The sequence below is a fragment of the Benincasa hispida genome, chromosome 9 (assembly GCF_027475165.1).
Source record: "Benincasa hispida cultivar pf3 chromosome 9, pf3_genome.v1.1, whole genome shotgun sequence".
In the NCBI taxonomy this organism is placed as follows: domain Eukaryota; kingdom Viridiplantae; phylum Streptophyta; class Magnoliopsida; order Cucurbitales; family Cucurbitaceae; genus Benincasa; species Benincasa hispida.
This window is the reverse complement of record NC_143486.1, coordinates 90,278,399-90,303,394: the sequence shown is the minus strand read 5'-3', so window position 1 is coordinate 90,303,394 and position 24,996 is coordinate 90,278,399. Positions and strand designations below refer to the sequence as shown.

Below are 24,996 nucleotides of genomic sequence, written 5' to 3'. Positions count from 1 at the left end.
TCCACCATACCATCTTCAATCAATTGCATTTGAATATGTAGTGGGTGATACTGATTTTGCATATGGAAGTATCGGTAGCTATTTCAACCATTTTAACAGTTTTATAACCCTATTTTCTTTGTCTTACTGATCTATTGATTATGATGGTGAAGTCGATAGTGGTTCCCGATGCTTTTATCGATTTTATTTTATTTCATCAAGAACGTTGAATTTTTTAAAATTTATTATAACCACATTCATGCTATGATTATTGATCTACCACTATGATGTTCTATCGATAGGGAAATTTTAACATGGTTTTTCGATTAAGTCCCATGCATATGGATTTATCAGCCTCACAAACTAGATATTGATGAATAAAAGAAATAAAAAATAGCAAACAGAAATATATATTCCATTTTTAGAATCACAAAATTAGTGGATGATCATACAAAAGAGAGTTAATGGGGTTGGGATTTGTTATTCACCCAACCAAAAAAAAAATTGTAAACTTCAACCCTCAGCCCAAGAAGAAGACCCTAGTCAGAATCACTATATATAACCACTACTGTTTTCGCATTCCCTTCTACTGTGTCCGCTGGTTCATCGTTGTAAAATCTCGAGTTCTAGTTAAATTTGAATTAAGTTTATAAAATTATTGAGTTTTTATTTCCTTTAATTTAAAAATTTTTGAGGCAAGAAGTTATTTAATTGAATGATTTTGATTGATTCGATTTTATTTTAGATTTTGTTTTGGAGATGATTTGAATTTTGGGGTTTAAATGGATCTTGGAATTTAATTAAAGTGATAATTGTTTAAAAGGAATTAAATGAGATTTGGTAATTTGAGAATTTGATTTGGAGAGGAAAAAAAGAGAAATATATATATCACATATAGGGTTATCTCGGTAAGCGTGAAAGTAAAAAAAGAAAAAAGATCCTTCACTCCCTTTACAAAAGAACCTATTCTTCGCGTTTTTTTTTTTCTTCTTGGCCAGTTGAGGGCCGCCGCTGCCGAATCTCTCTCTCCCTCACCGTTCGCTCCCCCAGTCGTTGCCCAACTACCTTTAGCCCTCATCGTTCAAGTCAGATTCCAACCATTTCAACCGATGATCCAAACTAAATATCATCGAGTTGTTGTTAGTCATCCCGAGGAAAAAATGCTTTGTTCTAAAATAGTCAATTTTAGGATTAGCTCAAAAGGGAAAAATTGAGCTAGAAGTTGACGAAACAGCTCAATCAAATTATGTCGCAGTAACAACAAATAGTTGCAATCAAATAAATTTTATAAGTTCATATCATATCAATGTCGAAGAAGCCAATGATTTAAAAGAAATCGAGTAAAAAACTTTTGTCTTTGATTGTATTAAGCCTTCAACTACTCGATCTTTAATCTTCCCAAGATTGGGTAAAAATAAATGTTTAATGTCTGCTTCTACTCGAACTTCAGCTTTCAAAAGGATAAATGTTTTCACTTAAAAAAAAAAAAAGATCGAAATTTGCCATCTGCTTTTGATCGTTTCAAAGTGATAAGCGATCGACGTGAAATAAAGATGAGAACCTTGAAGGCAAAGCCATTTCGTGAAGCAAACAATGACAATAAAATTTACAATTTTGTCCTTTCATACACGAAGAGGAAGTTGTCTGTTGTCATAAGTATAGAAGGTTCCTTAACGATGAAGTAAAAACTCATCATATTGATGAATCGAAGAAGATGATCAAAGCATACAAATATAATAACAGGGAAAGGCCATCAAACGAAGCGTCTAACCGCTAGTCTGCGCTAGCTGGCAATGAAGAGCTGAGAAGGACCCCCTACTTCTGGTTCATCTCGGTATTGTTTCAGCCTTGGTACGAGATATGGTCAGATATAGTAATAGAGAAGTGTAGCAGGTGTTCCCACAAGACATCGGGACTAGTGTCATTGGTAAATTCCAGCTTCTATTCCAGTCCAAACTATCAAGGAAGAGAGCTTCAGGCAAAGAGAGATGGAACTCCGCACCAAAGGTGAAATTTAAGTTCAATCCATAACATATAATCAAAAAAATAGGAGTGCCACAACCACCTAACCATGACATTAGAAATTTGATATTGTTTATCCTCAATGAAAAATAAAACTCTAAATTGAAGATTTTTCATCTTTAAATGGGACAACCTAACAAATTGATGACATCCCAACAAATTGGGGGCAAAGCAACAAATTCTAAATGTCCATCCCTAGAAAGAAGGGATATAGTAAGTTGAAGAAATACACTGCTTTACATGAGACTACACAAATAAGATACATATAAAAAAGGGTCTTCACTAATTTTTTTTTTTTTTTAAAAAAAAGATCAATCTTGTCATCACTATCTTAAATAAAGAAGATTCAAGTGTTGACTGTCACTTGCTTCAAGTTCAAGGCATTGGTTGCCTAAATTTCGGCACTTCATCTTCAACTATGGGGCTTTGCTCACTTGAAACAACATTTCATCTTCAAAGTTCAAGATCGGAAGCCACTTCACTTCATTTTCAAGTTTTGTGTAGGTGGCTCTGCTTTATCTTCAAAGTATGGCATGGTTGGTTTTGCTTTGCTTACTCAAGTGTAGAGGCTTCAATGACGCATCTTCAAAATCAAGTGTGGAGGATTCACCGATGCTTCATCAAGCTCAAGTATGGAAAATTCACTGATGCTTTATCAAACTTATATATGAAAAGTTCATCGATGCTCATCAAGCTTATGTCCGATCATTGATACTTCATCAAACTTATGTATGAAGAATTTGTCGATGCTTTATCAAACTTATATTTGAAGAGTTCGTTGATGCTTCATCAAGCTTATGTTCGAAGGATTCGTCAATGCTTCATCAAACTTATGTTCGAAGAGTGCGTCAATGCTTTATCAAACTTATATTCAAAGAGCTCATCGATGCTTCATTAAGCTCATGTCTGAAGGCTTCATCAATGCTTCATCAAACTTATGTTCGAAGATTTTCTGGATGCTTCATCAAACTCAAGTTTAGAGGATTTGTCAAAGATTCATCAAGGTCAAATGAACAATTCGCAAATACTGCATCATACTTATGATTGAAGGCTTCGCGATGAGGTCAGTTGCTCAAGTCATAATTTCAAGTCTGATGCTAAAGGCATGATGTCAAGTTCAATGTTCAAGTCATGATGAAAGCATGTAAAGCCTAATCTGATGCAGAAGGCCACCACATGATTCAGACTCTTCTAAGGTCAATGCATGATTTAGAGATTCTTCAAATGTTAGCATATGATTCAGAGACCCTTCTAACGTCAGCATATGATTCATAGACCCCTCTAAAGTTAGCACATGATTCAGAGACGCCTCAAAGTTTAGCACATGATTCAAAGACCTCTTTAAGGTCGAAATACCTCTCTAAGGTCGAAAATAACATTGGTGCGACTCTACTTCATCTCCAAAATAACATTTCTGCAATTGGGAATGTCCTAAAACTCGCAATTCGAAAATATTGTTAATATATTCTATTTATCAATAAAAGTATTATTGAATATTTTTTCAATAAATTGTTATTGATATTGCATTATGTTATAAAAAACCAATAAACAAATCCACGACTATAATATGAATACTTTAACTTTATGTGGCGACATAAAAGAGGATCAAGTTTTAGTATATAGCCAAAATGGTCTATAAGTATATGAATGAGATTTGGTACCTCATCCTGGTGACACTATTGGATGCGACCCATTTTTGTATATTGATACAGATGATGTTATCCCAAAATCATTCATGTGGAGATATGTGAGTGTGTGTTAGCTCTCAAAAAGATCTAAATTTATGGTCTTAACTTCCTATATTTGGGTAATTCTTAGATTTTATTGTCTTATTTTGTAGAATAATTAACGCTATTGAGTAAACACGTGGAAAAGACAAAGAATCAAGCAAAAGAGTGGAAAAACTGGAGTCTAAACGTACTGAATTGAGTTGAGTTGAAAAAAGATAGTTTTGCCTTGCGCCAGCGTTGCAACGCAGCCTCAAGCGTCACAATGCTCTGAATGATCATCATTACCACTGTTGCAACACCGTGCGATGCTTGACCCTGACGCTGGAAGATAGAAGCGCAACATTGCAACGCTTCTTTAGAGCGTCGTGACGCTGCGAACTTTGACAGAAATTTGGTTGAGCACGTGCACAAGTGAGCGTTGAAGCATTATTTTCAGCGTTGCGATGATGCCTCAATTTCTATAAATAATCTCTTTGGCCTTGGTCAAAACATGTTGAATTTGGGAGGCCAAATTGATGGAGGCCGAAGTAAAACTTGGCCCTTCTTCTATTCCCTTCAATTTTTTGTATCTATAGGTTTGTTTTTCTTTTCGTTTTGGGTTGTAATCGATGGAATGGTTGTGTATCTCAGATTTGTCTATGAATTGAGAGGTAAATTCTATCTAGTTTCTTTGAGCAAGAGCCCTGCATTTAATTTCTTGAAGGGTTTTTTAATTAATTTAACTACAATCTTGTGAATTCTTTGGTTGGATTCGTTTTAATCTTAATGGAGTTTCGATAAATTCTTCTGATAATTTAATTTGTTGAAATTCTTTTGCAAAATCTTTCTAGTCTATGCATCGTTGATTGATTAAGTTGCGCATTAGGATCGCATGTTTATGATCTAGATTTTTTCTGACCAAACTCATGTATGCCCTAGTATGATCTTTTCCAAATAAATCATGCTATAAGATATGGTTTTCCGGCTTGTAGTATGTCCCAACAATTGAACCATTTCTTAATGCTTTTCAATTTTAACTTGAATGTCGCTGAATTTAGATTTTTATCAAAATTGACTAATTGGGCTATTAGATTTTCTAATAGGTTGAGAGATTGACAGATTCAATGTAATTAATTGGTGCCTAATGAAAGAAATTACATAGGAACTCTCTCTTGCTCTAGAAATTAGATAGACCCCTATCCTAGATTACATTTACCCCTTTTATTTTAATTTCATACATTTATCTCTTGTCTACACAAAACCTCCTCATTTATCATTCTAGTTAGAAAACTAACTCAACAAAACCAATCGTGCTTCTCTGTGGATCGACTCGGACTTACCACTGTTGCTATATTTTAGTAGTAATAGGAGTAGTTCGGTATTTATAAATTTTCTTTCGTTTCAATTTGGACTCGAATTAACGACATCGGTTCTCAATCCAAACAAAACTCATCGCATAAAACTCAAGATTTTTCGTTAAACTCATCATAAACTTCCTTAAAAAATTCTGAAGAGATATGACTATACGTCCACATCTTTGCTTTATACTCATACTTCAATTCGTGAAAACTCGTCACATGGAAGATAGCCAATGTGTTAAAAACCTCTTTAAGAAAAACATCTAAAAACCTTCAAGCTTAAACATACATCACCTTTGAAAACTTTTAAGTAAAAAATTCATCATAAAACATGCTTTGAAATCATTTAATAAGAAAACCATTCATAAAACATGTCATTCACAGTCTTGGGCTATTTCCTCAAAGGGTTGTAGGCTTTCTCTATTTGTGTTTGCCCTGCGACATCCATAAATACCTTTGGTTAATAAGACTAGCTCTATTCTGAGCTTAATTTTAGCATTAGAACTTATCATCAAAATTAGACATTCCTCTTAACTTATCATCGCATAACCTAATGATAGCTTTAAAAAAGAGCTATTATTTCTAGCTTAATTTGGGCTCATTATTGGATTTCATGTGTTTAATGCCCTATTTTGTAGGTACCGAGCAATTAAGAGGTAGAACCGAGCATTTGGAGCTAAACAGGGTTAATTTGAAGCAAATTGTAGTCGATTTGAGCATTCAGGCTTCAAATAAGCAAAAATGTCCAAAATGCCCCTGCTTCAGCGTCACAACACTCATCCCTTGCCCAGGTCCAATGCTCGTTAGGTGCTAGAAGACAAAATGTTGATGTGCAGGCCAGCGCTGCAACGCTCAAATATTAATGCAACGCCACCGTTGCAAAACTTCCCTGACGCTCATGGCATAATTTTTCGATTGTTGCAACACTCTTTCTAGCGTTGTAATGCTGCGTTTATTTTTTTTATAAATACATCTCTTTGGTTTTAGTTCAAAAGATGCTGGAAATTCTTGGAGGCTGAAGGGATATGAACTTGGAGGCTATGATGGTTGAGGAAAGGCTTTTCTATCTTCTTTCCCTTTGATGTTTTCAGTATCATTAGGTTAGATTTTAGTTTTAGTTTGGATTGTAAACATGTATTAGCTTGAACTCTTGAATTTGTCTATGAATTTATGAGTCAATCTTCATCTAGTTTCTTGGATCAAGGATTCAATGTCATTTTCATGAGTTTTCTGTTTTTAATTGATTCTTGCAATTCATAATTGTGTTTTTTTTAATCTATTTAAATTTTCAAGCATGATTATTGATGTTGACTTTCACGTTTTATCATGCATGCTAATTGATTCCTAGTCTTGCTAAGGTTTTAAGTAGCAATAGTAAATTAGGCTTTTGATGGCTATTCCTAGAACGTCTAATTGTTAGGTTCAAAGACAAAATTGGTTAATTGAATATGGATTTTCTGACAGTTAATCGACATAATTGAATCCTAAATCATAATGCATGTGTTTTTGGTTATATATGGATGCTATCAAACCCAATAGAATTTAAAAGCACGTAGATTAATTAGGGTATGACCTTTCCGACCTTAATTAATAATTAGGACATTTTCTCACTTAGATTCATGCTAGTTGTCTGCCTTTGTAGAGGCTAGTTAAATTGAATCGAGCGAGTAGTTATGCATGATAATTCGAATGCATAGTCAATTACAGAAAATGGTGATCGAAATTACATTGAATGTCTAACTTGATCTGAAAACTAGATGAATCAATTCTTGTTTACATTTATCCATTGCAATTTATTTTCCTACATGTTTCCAAATTAATCAAAACCCAAAACCAATTTTTACTGTTTTTCCATAGTCAAATTTAACTTAAGAGAGAATCAATTTTGTGACTCCCTGTGCTTCGATGCCATTCTAGGATTCCATTTCCTAGTACCATGACCAAAATGAACTCCAGATTTACCACTGTTACTACGTTTTTGTAGTAATAGGAGTAGTTTGTAAGTATAAATTTTCTTTTGATTCGTGGCTCTTTTGGAAATTAAACGACACCAAAGAGGGTCTGAACACCTAACTCAACTCATCGCATCTCAACCCATCTCATCGCATCACATCATCAATACTTAATCAATTTACCTTACAATTGGCTAAACAATGTCAACCTTTGCTTACCGGTGCTTACTAAGGTGCGCGTCTCCCTCAGCGTGCCTCGATTACTGAAACCCCTTTTTCTGCAGCCCCACGTTTCACTCTATGCGCACATCTTACCCAACGACTTCCTTCACTCACATAAGCCCTCACTAATCGCGTACGTGCATCACTGCAAACCTCGTCGGATCAACTGCTTGCTTATTCTTCGGATGCAGTTGTTTGCTTGTTCATCCATAATTTTATTCCATATTTCAACTTCTAAATTCATAACTTAAATCCAGCCATTATTTAACTAAATTTCCTTCTCAGAACTTAATCATAAACATCTTAACTTTCTTACCTTATAATTTAAGCTTCATATTCCTTCGTATAGGTTGGAAATTCTCTAATCTCTCGTGCTTACTTGAGAACTCTTCAACACCTTCTGGACTTCAAGTGGCAGTAATCCCCTTCCTTAAGCATGTCCAAATTAGCTAAACAGATTTCTTCTTCGCAAGGCCTATTTATACTTGAGTTCGCATGTAAATTTATCTTAATAAAATTCCAGCTGACCCATAACCCCTAGTTAACATTTCTAATACTGCCACTTGTCTCACTTACTATGTGATTAAGCTGAAGTCTTCCACTTAACTTCATCGCATAGGGCTTCCGACCACTTAAGCCCCTCCTTGATCTTTGCTTAATTCTAACCTTTAATCATATCATTTTATCTTAGGCACCTTTACAAGTCTTATCCAACCATCTTTCCTTGAATAATCTTCATAACATACCTCATCGCATCATCTATGTGAATACTCACGGCAACCTTGCCTACCAACCTCTAAACCTCTCAGCCAGTCCTCATCCCGCGCCCCTCTTAGCACTCTGCCTCAAATCACTTGGAGCGTTCGTTTAGGCGACTCGACTGCTCACATGCTGCCTGCATTTAGCCTTTACTTACATCATATGAAACTGGTCGCTTGCACCTTTTACCAGCCTCAACCAACACTTTACTCACCCGATAGCCAACTCAACTTCCATTATAGTCGTCCACATCCATTATGGGCCATACTTAACCATAATTTCCTCTTGTTAAATACCCGGCCGCATAGCTTGACTTGACTTCATCCGAAAAACAAAACACTTCCAACCCTTTCGAGCTCCGACAGTGCGTCTCCTTCCGATTTCAACCTTTCGATTTCGACTATGCCATCTTCTACCGCTCTGACAGTGCTGTCTTCTTCCCCATCGATTTCGCTCCAAACCTCAAAAGGTACATTGTTCTTCTTCGTTTCTTCGTTTCTTCTTTTTCCTTTGTTCATCTTTTCATCACTGATAGCAAGAATTTGAAAACGTAGGGCTTCGTTCTTCTTCCATTGACAGTTTATATAAGAAGATAAATAGTTTTTCAAATTAGGGCTACATACATTCTCCATTGACAGTTTTAGGTGTTCCATTTTATTATGCATTTTGGTCATAGCGTAGTCATCACAGTGTAGTCATCATAGACTAATAGTCATCAAAATGTTGATTATGTGAAGATTATTTGTAATGTTGATTGTAATTTGCTAGTTTTTCGAGGAATATGTATATAGTTTATTGTTGACTGTGTTTGATTGCTAATTATGTGAAGATTAGTACTGTGTTTCGTTGTGATTTGCTGATGTTTCAGTGAATATTATGCTAATTTAGTTATTTATTGTTGTTTAATTGAAGTTATCACTGAAGTTATTTATTATTGAAGTTATCACTGATGCTTTAACTGAAGTTATTTATTTTTGTTTAACTGAATTTTTTTCGTTAGGCAATATGTTGACAATTCATTGATAGTTTGTTGATGGATTTGTCTATTAACAAACTATCACTGATGGATGCTATCATTGATGCTAATTTAGTTTCATGTACTGTGATTTGATGATTGTTTATTCATAGGAAAAGTATCTATCACTATTATTGCTATCAATGATATGAATGTAATGGTTCCACATGTTTGTTTTTAGGATAAAAGTTATCAAGGATGCTTTAGGGAATATGTTGACAGTTTATTGATAGTTTGTTGATGGATTTGTCTATCAACAAACTATCACTGATGGATGCTATCATTGATGCTAATTTAGTTCCCTGTTCTGTGATTTGATGATTATTTATTCATAGAAAAATTATCTATCACTATTATTGCTATCAATGTTATGAATGTAATGGTTCCACATGTTTAGGATAAATGGAGAAAGAAAATAGAAAAACTTTGGAAGGATCAACATCTGGGAAAAAACACAAGAAGATCAAGGTCACAATCTAATGATATTTTATAAAATTATATAGATTTATGGTTTCCATTTTCTTACATTTATATTATTGTTATATATACATGAAAATGTATTAATTATTCCAGGAAGTGAATGGACAAATCCATTAAAAGTCAAGCTCCTTCATAAATTTAGATGTCTTGTCTAAAATAGAAAAATTAGATGAGCCATCACTCGAACTATTTAGAGAAGGTCCTTTTGGGCACTTCTTAGATATGAAAATGAAAAGGATGTCTAACCAACTCATATCACACCTTATTAGAAGGCAATGCACAACTACCAACCAAAATATATTGGCCTTTAATTTAGAAGGACATATTTCAGAATTTGGCCTCAAGGATTTTTGTTTAGTAACAGATTTAAATTGTGATGATTACCCTATAGATGGTATCTATAATGAACAGGAATCAATGGACAACATAATTAGGGACTTCTTTTTCAAGACAAATAAAAAAATTATAAGAAGAGAGCTCCAACCTAGTTTTAATTTGTTAGGTTTTGATGCCAACATACCCATTGATATAAAGGTCAAACTTGCACACTTGTATTTTCTAGAAAGCTTCCTAATTCCTACACAAGAACATAACAAAGTAAGTTGGAAGCATCTAAAAATGTTGGATGACGAAGAAAGGTTTAGATCTTATCCATGGGGCGGAGTTTCCTTTGAATTAATTATAGAGTTTTTTAAGAAGGTTGTCATCAATAAGGCATCTTCCATTTTCCTCCAAGGATTTCCACTAGCTTTGGTATATTGGGCTTTTGAAATTATACCAAGATTATCCAACCCCACTATTGGATTTGCACGAAGAATAAAAAGCGATGGACTTAGACTTACTCAATGGGAGTCTCAAGAACCTAATGATTGGCAACACATCAACAACAATATTTTCAAAGCCACTGGTGTAAGTCTTTTATCACTATTATTTCCTTTATTTATATATATTATTAGCATGCTATCAAATGATAGAAACTATAACTGATGTTTCAACTTTTAAGACATAGAAGATACCACTATCAGTGATAGCTTCTATCAGTCATTTGGAAATATTGTCATATCTTCTATCATTGATAGCATGTTATTGTAGATAGAAGCAATCAATGATAGCTTGAAATCAGTGATTGTTTCTATAAATTAGTTGTATCACTAATATCTTTATTAAACTTTCAGTTTATTGTTGCTTCATTTGTTCCAACTGAACAAGAATTGCAATCTAACTATTATGCCTATTTTGCAGAGGTGGAAACCAGGGAGATGGATATTGAAAAAGAAAAAGAAGAAAAACAAATGTCAACCGGGAGAAGAATTGCATCATTACAAGAGGCAATTGAAGAATTAAAAAGAGGACAAGAAGATATTAGAAAGACATTAATGAAAAGCACAAAGAGATTCTTGATATATTGGGCTAAATAAAAGAAACTATCAGTGATAAACTTCCACAAAAAGATGAAGGTGGTGAAAAAGCAATCTCAAGAATCTTTTGAGAAGAACAAAGCGCCATCATCTAGTTTGGAGCTTTTAGATGCAAGTTTGGAAGTTTTAGAGGTAAAACTTGTGATTTTCTTTTTATGTAAAGAAGTACAATAACAAAAATGATATATGCATGCAGGCTGAAGTTGACACTGTTAAGGACAAGGAGGTTCAATATGATCAAGAGAATGACCAACAAGAACAATTGCATGATGATCCTGAAGATGAAGAGGAAGATCAAGAAGAAAAAGATAAAGAAGATATGACGAAAAAGAATGTAAGTATTGATTGATTGATGGTCTTAAATATAACATTAGTATGCTATCAGTGATAACTGAAATCAGTTTGTTGATAACCAACTATCAGTGATAACACGCTATCACTAATAGCATTATTGATAGTTTGTTATCAGTGATAGAATGCTATCAGTGATATCTGAAATCATTGATAACCAACTATCAGTGATAACACGCTATCATTGATAGTTTGTTATCAGTGATAGTATAAATAATATGAAGCTTTATTTACTTGACTGATACTGATAGCACATTGATGTCATGTTATATTTGATTCCATGATTTTAGATGATTGAAAAGACTCTTAAAAAGAGTCCAAAAAAATGTCGACCAAAGGTTGTCATCGAAAATATAGAAGACAACAAGAGACCAAAAAGATAAGTAAAACCAACCAAGAAAACTTTGGAAAACACAAAGAAACAAAAGAAAGACAAAAATAAGGTCTCTCCAAATGTGTCTACCAAGGTGTCTCCAAGCAAAGCTACAAGGCAGTCTCCAAGGTGGAATGACGACGCTCCAAGCTTTAATCTCAAAATATCACAACTTTGATTGACAATAGATAGACTTGTTTATTGATAATAGACTTCTGTTTGACAATAGTTTGGAAATTATTTTGACAATATACAGTGATTGTTATGATTTTGGAAATTACATTGTTATTTTACAAGATCAATGATAGTTATATTGAATCAATATGAATTCTTCATAAATGTGATTGATATAGTTGTAATTTTCAATTTATTTTAAAGGTTGTTTGGTTGGAGGGAAAAGAAGACGATCGTATAGTATAAATGTGACTGATTCATAAATGTGATTGATATAGTTGCAACTTCGTATAATATTTTGTTACGGCAAGATACTCTAGAGTGACACCAGTGATACCCTCTAGAGCGACACCAGCGATGGAAGATATCAGTGATATAGTTCCATTATTTTCATGTTATCAGTGATGAAAGATATCAGTGATATAAGCTATCATTGATAGATCATATAATAAGTCAGAAACAAGAAACCTAGATTCCTTTCTTCTAACTTCATAAAAAACTTTGGAATCAAAGCACATGATTCACGTGTATCGCCTTTCAAAGACTTCATTATTTGCTCTTTTGCCCTCCATGCTTTATAATAGCTAATAGTTACTCCTCTAGAGCGACACTAATTACCCCAAGAGCGATATCCTCCTTACAAAATCCTCTAAACACAAGCTGCACAGCTTCTATCACTGATAGTATGGTATTAGTAATGCTATACTATCGTGTAGCATTTGGTTGGCGATTCTATCAGTGCTAGAATCTATCATTGATGGATCTTCTACAAAAATGTTTATCTATTGTCAGTGATAGAATCTATCACTTCATTGTATTAGTTACTGACATAAGCTATTACAGATAGCTTGATATCATTTCTTTCAATTGTTGTGGCTAAAGGAAAACGAAAGCTTCATAAATAAAAGCATCATATTGACTAAAGAATGGATATATCAACAAAAAAGTCTGTTCCATTAACAAAACATTAGTAATAAGGTCTCTAATATATTTATGACAAACATCAATAACAAATTGTTTCACTATCTAATGGTTAAATTGATGACAACAAGCAACAACTACAATCTAATTGACAAATTGTTGAAAAACATCGACTATCTCACTATCATTGATAAATTGATGACAAACATCAATTACAAAACAAGCTTCTTCATTACAAACATCAATTACAAATCAAACTTCTTTATTAAATAACTGGTGGAAATTTGCATGTCCTACAATTATGGCCACGACGATGACATCAACTGCACTTCGAGCTTCTTTTCTTTTCACCAATTGATAATATTCTTTGTTTATGTGGTCGTCCAGTCAGACGTTTAACTATTGGAGGTAATACATTCACACCAACATCGATAGATCTCCAATCAGAATGATTTCCAATAGGATAAACTGATTCTTTATAGGTTGATAACAATATACTGCAAAAATAGTAGTCTGACACAAAAATATATATATCTAAATTTAGCCCACGAATAACAACACAAGTATGAGCACATGGAATCTCCACCAAATCTCAAACACGACAACTGCATGATTTATAGGCCAAATTTACCAAAAAGTGATTGTCCCCATCAACTACTTTATATTCTTCATTGTTAATAGGATCAACCTGAAAAATAAAACAGTCAACGAAATGTAATCAACTAGGTGAACTAATGGAATGTCAATGAAAACTAAAATATAAACGAAATAGTAAGTGATATTATCCCTACCTTATTAAATATTTTCAAGCTATTAGTGAAAACAAAAAATATCAGTGAAAATAAAAACTGTCAGTGATAGTTTCTATCACTGATAACATGTTATTAATGATATTTTCTAATAGTTAAGGTATTTGTACCTTGAAGCTTTTTTACTGATTGTGTTGCTCTCGCAACTCAAACTCTACCCAACTAGTCAAAACAATCTTTATGGATAATGCTGATTGACATTTTTCATAAAACCAATTTAAAAGTATTTCTCTAATATAATCAAGTAATGATGCAACGGGGAACTCCCTAGGCTCTTTCAAAATATTATTCAAACACTCTGAAATATTAGTAGTCATCATATTATACCTTCTTCTCCTAGAATATGCATGTGCCCACTTCTCAAAACCAATTTTACTGAGATATTCCCGAATTGTAGGATATAGTGATTCCATCCATTTCATATAAAACTCGAACTTATCAATTGTATAAGCTTTTGCACAACTATAATATATTTCATCAATTAAAGAATCCTTATAAATCAACTTCATATTTTGCAAAAGGTGTCGTAGACAAACACAATACTCAACATTTAAAAAAACATTCATAACACCTTTCAGAATGCTAAAATGCCGATCAGAAATAATGACTAATCCTTCTCGTTCACCAAAACTTTTCTTTAAATTCTCAAAAAACCATCTCCAGGATGCATCATTTTCAGAGTCAATAATACTAAAAGCAAGAGGAAAAATCTGATTGTTACCGTCAATTGTTGAAGCCGTCAAAAGAGTCCCGGCATATTTACATTTCAAGAACGTCCCATCAACTGATATATTAGGTCTACAATGTTTCCAACCCTCAATTGATGCTCCAATAGTCATATAACAATACTTAAAATGCTCATTTATATCAACTTCATAGGCAGTAAATGTACCTAAAAGAAGAAAATAAATAGTTAAGCCAGATTACAAAAAGTATATAATTGATTGATGTCTACCATCAATAGTGTCTATCACTGGTTGCAGTCCATCACCAATAGCTTCCATTATTTTCATGTTATCAGTGATAGACTCCAATCAGTGATAGAAGCTATCATTGATAGATCATATAATAAGTCAGAAACAATAAACCTGGATTCTTTTCTTCTAACTTCATCAAAAACTTTGGAATCAAAGCATATGATTCACGTGCATCGCCTTTCAAAGACTTCATTATTTGCTCTTTTGCCCTCCATGCTTTATAATAGCTAATAGTTACTCCAAATTCCTTACGGACTTTATTCACAATATCACTAGAAGTTGAGGTACGAGAAGAGCTAAATCTAAAATCATTTCTCAAACATTCAGTTATTAAGGACGAAGAAGCTTGCCTATGACAAGTTTGAATACTTTTTATAGAACAATCATGAATATCAATAAACTTCCTAAGCATCCACAAAACACTCCGCTTGTAACGGGATGCCCTCACATACCACTAACAACCATCTTGAACACATCGAAACACAATTGCTCTTGAATTTGACGTTATAGTCTTAAATTCAAAATTCTTCTTAACCGCTATCAAGTAAAAACAATTTGATAAAATCTCTTTACTAGCAAACACATCTTTTTCTTTCAAATTACAAGCAATATGTATATCCATAATCACTTGGAAATCACCATCATCAATCATAGGTTTAGAAGAAGGAATAGTAGACAAATAATTCTCAGCTCCACTAGAAACAACATTAGAAGACACTTCTAAATATGAACTACTGGCATGAGCAACCAAAGGATGTCGTGTATTGTGTTCCTCAACTAAAGCCAAAAACCAAGCTATATCCTTATCTTCACGAATTTGAACTACATTTTGAACCTTATTCATAACAAAATCTAATAAAACTGAAAGTTCCATAGAAGAAGTAGACACATCCAAACAAGTCTCCTTAACTATTAAACCCATAAAATCTTCAAAAACCATTATATCATCTACTAAAACTCAAGTAGATTTGTAATTCACATAACAGTGTTTTTCATTCCATATTCCACTATGAAAAACAACTATTGGAATAACCATGTTTTAAAATTCCTGCAAAAGTAAAACAAAAACTATTGAATAACAATATCAATAGGCTCTAATAGCTATCAAAAGCAAATATAAATCTATCAATACCATTGATACCAATCTAAAACTAGGCATGTCTTTCAATGGATATCAATAAAAATTAATGAACAAATAAAAAATGATAGCCATCACACATTCTATCAGTGATAGACATTATCAATGATAGCCACTGATATCTTCCAATACACTGATAGACATTATCAATGACAAACACAAAGCCAATATAGCTATAATGTCAAACCTAAAAATATAAACATCAAAATACACTGATATGTTTATAGAAAGAATATAGAGTATCAAATGAAACAGTGAAGAATGCAAGCCCTAACTTAATCAATCAAAACTAAAAATATCAACGCAATGAACAAAGCAAAATTTCATGAAAGCACACAAACTCTGCTCACAATCCATTATGTTCACAGTGAGCTGAAAAAATCATTAGGTTCTTGAGAAAAAGAGAAAGAAAAGACTAAATGACCAGAAACTATTTAGGAAAAATTGAAAAACAGAATCGAAAAAACAAGAAGAACGCTAAAAGAAAAAAAAAACTCTCAATCAAAGAAATCAAAAAAAGAAAAACGAACTCACGAATCGGAATTGATCAAAGTATCATGGAGCTTCACGAATGGGATTTCATGGATATTTCACCATGACGAACGTGAAAGAAAAGGAAAGTACGGCAGGTGACGAATGGTTGAAAAGAAAAAGAATGGGAAAGAGAGGGTAAATTTGGAATTTTGAAAAAAAAAAGAAAAGGTTGACCGGTCAATGATTGCTATAATAGCAAATATTAAAAATGTGGTATATATAATCCCATTTTTTTTTCCCTTTTATATTATTCAATGCAAATTTCCTAATTTCTTTTATAGAAAAGAAGAAGAAATAATAAATTTGACAACAGAAGCTGCCACATTTACAAATTAGGCTAATTTAAAAATAAAATAAAATAAAATTTTAATCGGAAAGAGGGATGTGCAATGATTGTGTTGAACTCGAAAACAGCATAAATAATTTATGAGATGTAAAATGAAACACGAAGAGTCGAACGAAACAAGAAACAAATAGAATAAATAAATATGGTTTTAATGACAAAATAATCATTAATTAATCGGTTTCTAATTTCTAAATCATAAAATTTAAGGGAATAAAAATGACCAAGAAAAAATTGGAGGTGCGGGGAATCGAACCCCGTGCCTCTCGCATGCGAAGCGAGCGCTCTACCATATGAGCTACACCCCCTTTGTTGATTAATATTCAAAAAATTAAACTAAGTCATTTAATTAATTAACAAAAAAACGTGGCGACCGGCTCGCATTCCAACTTCTTGTCGTTCATTTAAATTTGTTTGTTCCACACCGCAGTGGCATTTAACTCTACAGACCGTCCATGGCACATAACATTATTATTTATTGCAAAAACAATTAATTCTCCTGCTTAATTTATTTCTTTTTATTCACTTCACTTCCCGACAGGAATTAAATGTCAAAACAATCTCCATTGTTCTCCCTACAACCTCATCGACAAGCGGTTTTGAAGAGCTTCCTCCCAAAAAGAGTGTTTGGAAGAAAAGGGTGTTTTCTTCTTTTCAATTTTGGGTATTGATCTCATTTTGGAGTGATTTTCTTAGAACTGTATTTGTGGGCATTTGGACGTTATGATGAAGTCTTTTAGGTTTCCGGTTATGCCTTTTCTGCTCTGCACACTGCTTTTGTTTTCCAGCATTAACAATGCCTCCTTAACTTCCGGTAATTTTGGTTCTTTCTCTTCCGTTTCAACATTAATCTCGTCCACTTCCTTATTTGTTTGTTCTTATAAATGTTTGTTGGCCTTGTACTTTACTGTAAAGGGTCTATATTTCCCTGTTCTCTGCTATTTTCTACCCGATGATGCTGTCATGTTGACTTCAATTTGTCTGTATTTGAAAGAAGTTGTTTCAAAATATTATTACAATTATTTCTTCTAAAAGAAAAATTAATCTTCAATATTCTTCATGAATAATACTTTGAACAGGTTTACAATTCCCTCTTTACTTCTGTTAAACAGATGAAATGATCTAATAAAACAGATGGGACCAATCTACAAACACCTAGCAGAATATTTAAGTAGAATTGACTATTAAATAAGATGAAGTTTCATCGGTCACATAAAGCACTATCCTTGAATCAGATTCTAATTCACCCAATGCTCATTTAGGATTTATGGAATCTGATACCATATTAGATAATATAACGTTCCATCTCAAAACCAAATGGGAATGAGAAGAGTAAATAGGTATCTTTTGTGAGGCCTCTTAATCTTTCCAACGTGGGATTCTCAACTTCTTAAAGAGAAGAGACAAAAGAAGAGAAAAAATTGAAATATTTCTAACCATGAGATTAGCAACCTTATATTCACTATGAATCTGATACATTGCGGAGTGTGTTTTGTGCTTGTTGTGATATCCAATGTAATGGTTTCAGCTTTACATTATGTGGACAATTGCTGCTTTGAGCATCTTGACCATATTTAAGGGATAATATTGAGGTTACTTTAATTTAGCTTAGTAGTTATTAGTAATTGACATGCAATCTCTCTCGAGGTTTGAGGTTCAAACCCCATCTCCGCAATCTTTGTACTCCAGGAGGAGGAGGTCTAAGCGGAAACTGAACTTATCTTTGTTTGCTGCTAATTGACATGCAATCTCTCTTGAGGTTTGTGGTTGAAACCCCAATCTCCATGATTTTCCTACTCCAGTAGGAGGTCCAAGTAGAAACTGAACTTATCTTTGTTTGATTTTGAGGTTTTTATGCTCGGTTTTTCATATAACTTACAAAGTTTTCTACTTTACCTTGCTTGAGGCCTCATTCCTTGGCCAGCCCTATTAGTTAAAGAGTTTCTTTGACTGCCTCCGTTGTTGCTATGAACTCTACTTTTTTCGTGGACTATGCACCAATCTTTTTTAGTGAGGCCTTCCAGTTTAATTGACTGTCATCAAACATGAAGATAAATCCTTTCAATGAGTTTCTTCCGTCTGTACCACCTCTATATAATATTTATATAGGTGTTTATCCTCTTCTCTTTTAATTGTCCTTTGATATGATCTGTGTTGGTTACAAAGAGAATTAAAGATGCAACCCTTCAACCAAACAAGAAGTTAAGTCCTTCTGTCTTTACTACTTTTTCTTCTTCATGTTCTTTATCTGAAACAGTATATGCTCTTGTAGCCATTTCAGTAGCCTGTTCAAGCCATAATGTTTCAATAACCATTTTGTTATCCTCAAACTAAGAATATTCTGCAGGTTCAATTATATATTTAAGCAGAATTAGCCTTGTCCTTCACTATCATTTTTTAAGTTTTTCCTGATGTTCAGAACTTTTTAGCCTTTTCTTCCTCATGTATATTGAAATCCGATCGATTTACATGTTTGAATTATCGGTTTGATTAGTGAACTTGTGTTGTATACATTTTCATTATATGTGATGTGCCTTCCTCAACTAACAATTGCAGAAATGTTTCCAAACCACCTCCATGTAGAATCAAATAAATGTTTGTTTGCCACACCATCAAACAGGAAGATGAAAGTATGTACTTGCTTTGTGAAGGCTTCAAATCCTAGCAACCTATATTTTACTTAGAGATGAACATGGTTTCTTTTCCTAATTGACCGCTTCATTACTAATGAGATTGAAATCTGTTTTTGGTTCTCAGCTGCAGGATACCGTGCATAGTAACCCAACGAGGTGGAATGTTCGTGTCGGTAACATGAATCTTTATGACTACAGCCCCATCGATCCAGTTCCAACCTCTAAGAGATCCATAAAACATGGACCAATAGAGCATGGCTCTCCTCTTATACCTCATATGCCAAATCCTTCCCCTCCTGATCAACCACAGCCTGGTGGTTTTGTGTAGAGAGCAGATACCTTTCTCTCTACAAGTTATAAATAAACTGAATGTGTTTATTGTCAAACCAGCTATGTTTACTGTCATCGTCCTGTAAATAGTCACGCCTCGTATTATCTACCGTACTAAAATGAAGTAATGGAATGATGTATTAGGAAATGAATGTATTTGTAGATCTTGTCTACTTATACCACATATAGTTTAGTTGAAGTCTATAAGTGATTTGTTCAAAGTATTTAATAGTTGTTTTATAAATCTATATGGGTGAGCCATTTTTGTTGGAAGAGATATTTCTTCATAGTTATAGTTTTGTAACTGTAATCTTAAAATGTATCAGTGGTTTTAATATACCTCTCTATCTTGTCTATGTTTGGAACAAATTGATTCATTGTATGGATTATTCTTACACGTTGGGAAGGGAAAAAAAAAAAATCAAAATTTTGTCCATGAACTTTGAACAAATTTCTCCCAAACTTTTTAATGGCATGAAATGATTTAGAATGAAGTGTTGCAACTTTTAAATTTAACCTTCAGTATAAGTTTTATTAAATTTACTCACTTGTTTAACTCGATAATAAAATTAGAAAAATATTTAGGTGTGGGACCCACTTTTTTTTATCATATATCAATTAATTTTTTTTAAAAAATAAATTATTATTTTTTTACTATGAAAAAAAAAACATGGAATATAGATACAGTCTAGACAGCATCTGCCATTATCCATAAAATTTACTATTGCAAATTTCATCCTCAAATTTCAATTTAATCCAATTAGTCCAAATTAGAATAAAGTATTGCAGCCGCACAACTAAAGTCACTGATTTCCAAAAACATTAGGCCTAGTCATGAAATTTGTATCTATTCTTTTAAATAAAAAGAATCGGTTGTTTTTGTTAAGTTCCATCAATTTTATATTAAATATATGTTATATAATTTATTAAACATATATTTCTTTTTAACGATTCATAAGTGGAGGTTCGCCCCAAAATAAAAATTGGAGTGTCGATTTTGAGATTAAATTCGATGAAATTGAAAATATAAAATAAAAATTGATTTTCCTTTATTTTTTTCTTTTTGACAATATTGGGGTGGGAGTTTGAACCTCATATTTAGAGGTCGATAATATAAATTTATGCTAATTAAGCTAGTTTGTATTCGTTTTTCTTCAAAAATGTTAAATATAATTAAAAGTTCAAAATGTCAAAGAACTTGGGATAGTTTCTTTTAGTTTCTTTTGGTGTGATTTTGATGGTTTCTTCTAGTTTGAGATGTGAGTTTTTACTTTGTTTTGGTTGTGAGTTTTAGCTCTTGTATGTTGATTTTGGATTGATTTGTGCAATGCTCACAATACATCATATCCATTTTGCTAAAAGAAAAGATATTTAAAAGGGAATTCTCAAAAATAAAAATTAAAAATAAGAAAAATTATTTACACAAAATAGTAAAATTTAATAATTTTTTATAAAAGTCGATAGAAGTCTATTAGGGATAGAAATTTATAGTAGTCTATCACTAATACTAATACTATGTATTAGATGTTAATAGAAATTTATTCGTACTTATTGGGATTTTTTTTTTTTTTTATTTGTAAAAATTTTCCATATTTAAATCCATTGGTATTAGATATCTTATAGTGCAAGCTTTATTATGCCAACCAATTGGGAGTTTCAATAACAAACTAATTTGGTTTTCTTTTGAAAAATAATAATATTAAAAGAAAACTAATTCATGCAAATAATAATAAAAGAAAATAGTCATTTGATTTTGCATATAATTTTGCCCATCCTTCTCAGAAAATAAACTGGGAAGAAAATAAAGAGAAAACGACAAGAAAAAGGGAAATAAAAGAAAAAAACATGGAGGTGCGGGGAATCGAACCCCGTGCCTCTCGCATGCGAAGCGAGCGCTCTACCATATGAGCTACACCCCCGTTGATGTTCCAATTAATCTAAATAAATTTATTTAAATATTAGTTTGTTCTTTCCAGTTTTCAGACGGCTCGCATTCCAAGTCTCTGCCATTTTAAATTTGTAAAATCGACACAAGTTTCTGCAAACGCAAAGCAAACATTTACTCCTCCACAGCCTGTACCCAATGCAGATGATATGATAAAGAAGCATTGACGATCCCCTGATTTCTTTTATTGTTCCTCTTCTGATCCAATTTAATGCTATTCCATATTTCCATTGTTGTTTTAAAGCCCCCATGGACAGCCAACTTTGAAGCGCTTCTCCTTGGAAGTGGAAGAGGGTCTGTGTTTTTTGTTTCTTTTTCTTCGTACATTCTCATTTTGGAGTTGTTGGATTTTTTTTGGGTTTGATCCACTTTTTTTTAGGCATTTCGTCATTATTTCATTATGAAGCTTTCTGGGTTTTGGGTTTTGTTTTTCGTCCTCCAAACAACTTTATTGATGCTTTTCTTTCCCAGCTATATAAATGCCTCCTCCAGCTCCGGTAATTTGGAAGTTAATGTTTGTTTTATCACAATACTTACTTCTTTATTTGCTTATCCCATCAACTGTTCTTTGGCCCATCTGTTTACCTTGTCACTTGACTTCAATCTTACTGCATTTATATAAATGTCTCCTTATTTGTAACGTTTTTTTATACCCCATACTATAGTTACTTCGGTTCTTTGGTTTTTTATGCTAAATTAATTAAAACCCTTCATTCTCCATGATTACTGAAGCTAATTCAGAGCCATTCTGTTGTCCTTTTAATGCTTCTGTTCTGTAACACTATGTTCTTCTTGCCCTTTTCCTATCTTTATTTAACAATGGTAGTATGCTCATACTAAGTTGAATCACATATTTAAGCACCACTGGCTCAGCCATTTTCAAGTCCAATTTAAACATTTTCCTACTCGTGTAATGATATTTGAAGTTATAGTGTCAAGTATATAAATAGAGATTGAGTTGTAACTTTATATGTTATTCTACTGTAGTTTTGCATGTTGATTTTGCTGTGATTTTTCTTGACTGCAACCGCAGATGTGGCTCTGAACAACCACCATGTAAATCCAAACAAATGCTTGTCTGACATACCATTAAACAGGAAGCTGAAGGTACTTGCTTTTCAAAGACTTTTTAAATCCAACAAGTCATTTTCACTTGTGTACATTCTTACTTAGAGGAGAGCATAGTTTCTTCTAAATTAATTGGTCCTCGATTAATGAGATTGGTTACCTTACAACTGTCTATATTGAATGGAATTGAATTCCTTTTTTGGTTCTCAGTTCCAGACTGATGAACATTATAGCCTGGGGAGAAAGAAGGTTCACCCAGGTGATCTAAATCTTGATGACTACCATCCCATTGATCCAGTTCCAAGTTCAAAAACATCAGTGAAACCCGGGCCGATAGAGCATGGCGCTCCTCTCCTGCCTCATATGCCAAATTCTCCACCTCCCCATCAGCCGGGCGATTACGCTTAGATAGTACAGACATTTAACTTCTCTACTAGTTGTCTTAAATAATCCAAGTTTGTTTCTCCTGGAAACCAAACCAACTACTTTATCCAATTTTGTGTATTTAGTTGTCTTTAGTGTTTTGTCATTCCTATTATGCATCCTTTAAATAATATATCTTCTGTTATTTACAGAAACAAGACAATGTGCTAGAATGATATACTAAGAGAACCAATGCATTTGATGATATGACCTCTACTTCAAGGATTTGAGGCATTATATTATGTGTTTTTGTCTTAATCCCTTCTGTTGAAATATCTACAGAAAGCAAAAGGGCTGAAGGGCAGTGGTAATCAACCAAGAACACCAACTCCATTGAAATAGACAGAAGATCAAAGGGATTATTTTCTTCTTCCTTAAGCTAAACTTTTAACCAACTTTGGGGGATTAAGATCCCATCAATCAACATCTAAACCAGTGTGCTTTCCTTCCACTTCAGTCTTTTTCCTGCATCCTTCACTACAACATTATGAAGGCTGAGCTCAGAAATGAGCAAAGGCCAATTCTAGCTTTTTAATTATTTTGCTCTTTTACTTTTTCCTAGTGGGAAGGGGATATCATTTTCATTGCCAATAAAGCATTGGGACCTCCAAAACCAAAACAATCAGTCATTTTTTATCCCAAGGCTGGAGGGTCTTTTTCTGCTTTTTCTTTTTTCCAGGTTCAGAAAACGCTTCCTAAATCAAAATTTTGCGGTTAATGATTAAGATGAGAGATGGTTCTCAAACAGTGATGTCTTCAAACTCCTGGGCGGTGTCATTTATTTAGTAATTAATGTTTGAAGTTTGAACTAATGAAACATGTTGATTATGGTAATGACCCCTCGACTGTAAATCAATTCATTGTTGTTCTGTTCCTAAGGATGTTTGGTGCATGTCTCTTGTTTGGTTGTTGAGACTCAGGGAGAAAAATAAAAGAAACATTTTAAAATATTGGGTTTATGTCAGGACTGTGGAGCCTAATTATAAAACTTCTTTGATTATGATTAAAATTTCATGTCTTAAAATTTGTTATTTTTTTAAAGATGATTTTTAGGGTTAATTTTGGACAATTATACCCTTTTCATTTATTTACATCTTATTTTTATATATTATTTTCTATTTTCGAAGCAAGAGAAAATACATTTATTATAGAAAAAGAAAATGCATCTAATATAAATTTTCTTATATTTTTTATTTAGGTTGGCTTTCACATATTAACTTATTGATTTTTATTTTTTACGAATCAATGGTTATTTTGAATATACTATAAAACATTTTTTATGGATTCATGGTTATTTTAAATATATCTTATAACATTTTGTTAGGTATTTGAAAATATTCTAACCAATATATGAAATATATTGTCGTTTATAAATTAGAGATTGACTCAATGTTTGACATGGATTACACTATAAACCAATATATGAAATATACCATAGTATATAAATCTTCATAAATTGTATTTATATCACAGTATATATATCATAATACATGAAGTCTAAATGAAAAAAAAAACTCTTGTTTATATCAAATAAACGCATACATATATCATACTATATATCAAATTTCCCACATAAGCTAAAAAAAAGTATATATATATATCACAATATATATAAAAAAAATAAGAAAAATAACATTAAAAGTTGAATAAGGTCCGTTGTTCGTTTGCTCCGAGTCAGCCATAGTCGTTCATTTACTCCGAGTCTGTCGTCGCCGTTCATTTGCTTCAAATCTGTAATTTTCGTTCGTCCACTCCGAGTCCGTCATCACCGTTCTTGTTGTCTTGTGCTCGCCCCGTCGTCTGATCACCTCACGTCATCTGTCTCCTGTCTGTAACTCACACTACCAGAAGAAGAAAAGAGAGGGAGGAGGAAGAAATTGTCTTGAAGTATGGGGGAGAGAATAATAATAATATATATACAACATAGATGAGGACTAAATTGTAAATAGCTACTGATATTAGTGAAAATAGGGAGATCAAGAAGTCTTTTTTGTAAAAAAAAAAAAAAAAATGAAATGTTCAAGATATTAATTATGTTGGACTTTAATAGAAGTTAATTAGAG

At 32.9% G+C, this 24,996-nt stretch overlaps 2 protein-coding genes, 2 non-coding genes and 1 pseudogene across 6 annotated transcripts; 2 read left to right on the top strand and 3 right to left on the bottom strand.

Moving 5' to 3' along the window:
- Nucleotides 1-12,998: 12,998 nt before the first annotated feature.
- LOC150034184 (uncharacterized) lies at nt 12,999-15,459 on the bottom strand (annotated as a pseudogene).
- Nucleotides 15,460-16,769: 1,310 nt separating this feature from the next.
- On the bottom strand, nt 16,770-16,842 carry TRNAA-CGC (transfer RNA alanine (anticodon CGC)). Its single transcript has one exon. It is a non-coding gene; the product is annotated as a tRNA-Ala (tRNA).
- Nucleotides 16,843-16,985: 143 nt separating this feature from the next.
- On the top strand, nt 16,986-19,726 carry LOC120085331 (uncharacterized). Its single transcript, XM_090317473.1, has 4 exons — nt 16,986-17,198; nt 17,323-17,348; nt 19,091-19,164; nt 19,292-19,726. Exons 1-4 carry the CDS (start codon nt 17,083-17,085, stop codon nt 19,493-19,495), a joined length of 420 nt encoding a protein of 139 aa, XP_090173599.1. The 5' UTR covers nt 16,986-17,082; the 3' UTR covers nt 19,496-19,726.
- A 1,617-nt stretch (nt 19,727-21,343) lies between these two features.
- On the bottom strand, nt 21,344-21,416 carry TRNAA-CGC (transfer RNA alanine (anticodon CGC)). The gene has a single exon. It is a non-coding gene; the product is annotated as a tRNA-Ala (tRNA).
- Nucleotides 21,417-21,568: 152 nt separating this feature from the next.
- Nucleotides 21,569-23,767, top strand: LOC120086661 (uncharacterized). Of its 3 annotated transcripts, none has more exons than XM_039043403.2 (4): nt 21,828-21,939; nt 22,476-22,549; nt 22,721-22,921; nt 23,216-23,767. In XM_039043403.2, the coding sequence occupies exons 1-3, from the start codon at nt 21,843-21,845 to the stop codon at nt 22,916-22,918; spliced, it is 369 nt and encodes a 122-aa protein (XP_038899331.1). In that variant the 5' UTR covers nt 21,828-21,842; the 3' UTR covers nt 22,919-22,921; nt 23,216-23,767. The 3 variants fall into 3 exon arrangements, 2 of the variants coding, with proteins under 2 accessions (XP_038899331.1, XP_038899332.1); XM_039043404.2 differs by lacking the exon at nt 23,216-23,767 and adding an exon at nt 23,086-23,173; XR_005484284.2 differs by lacking the exons at nt 21,828-21,939; nt 23,216-23,767 and adding an exon at nt 21,569-21,736 and having other exon boundaries at nt 22,721-22,785.
- The last annotated feature ends 1,229 nt before the right edge of the window (nt 23,768-24,996 follow it).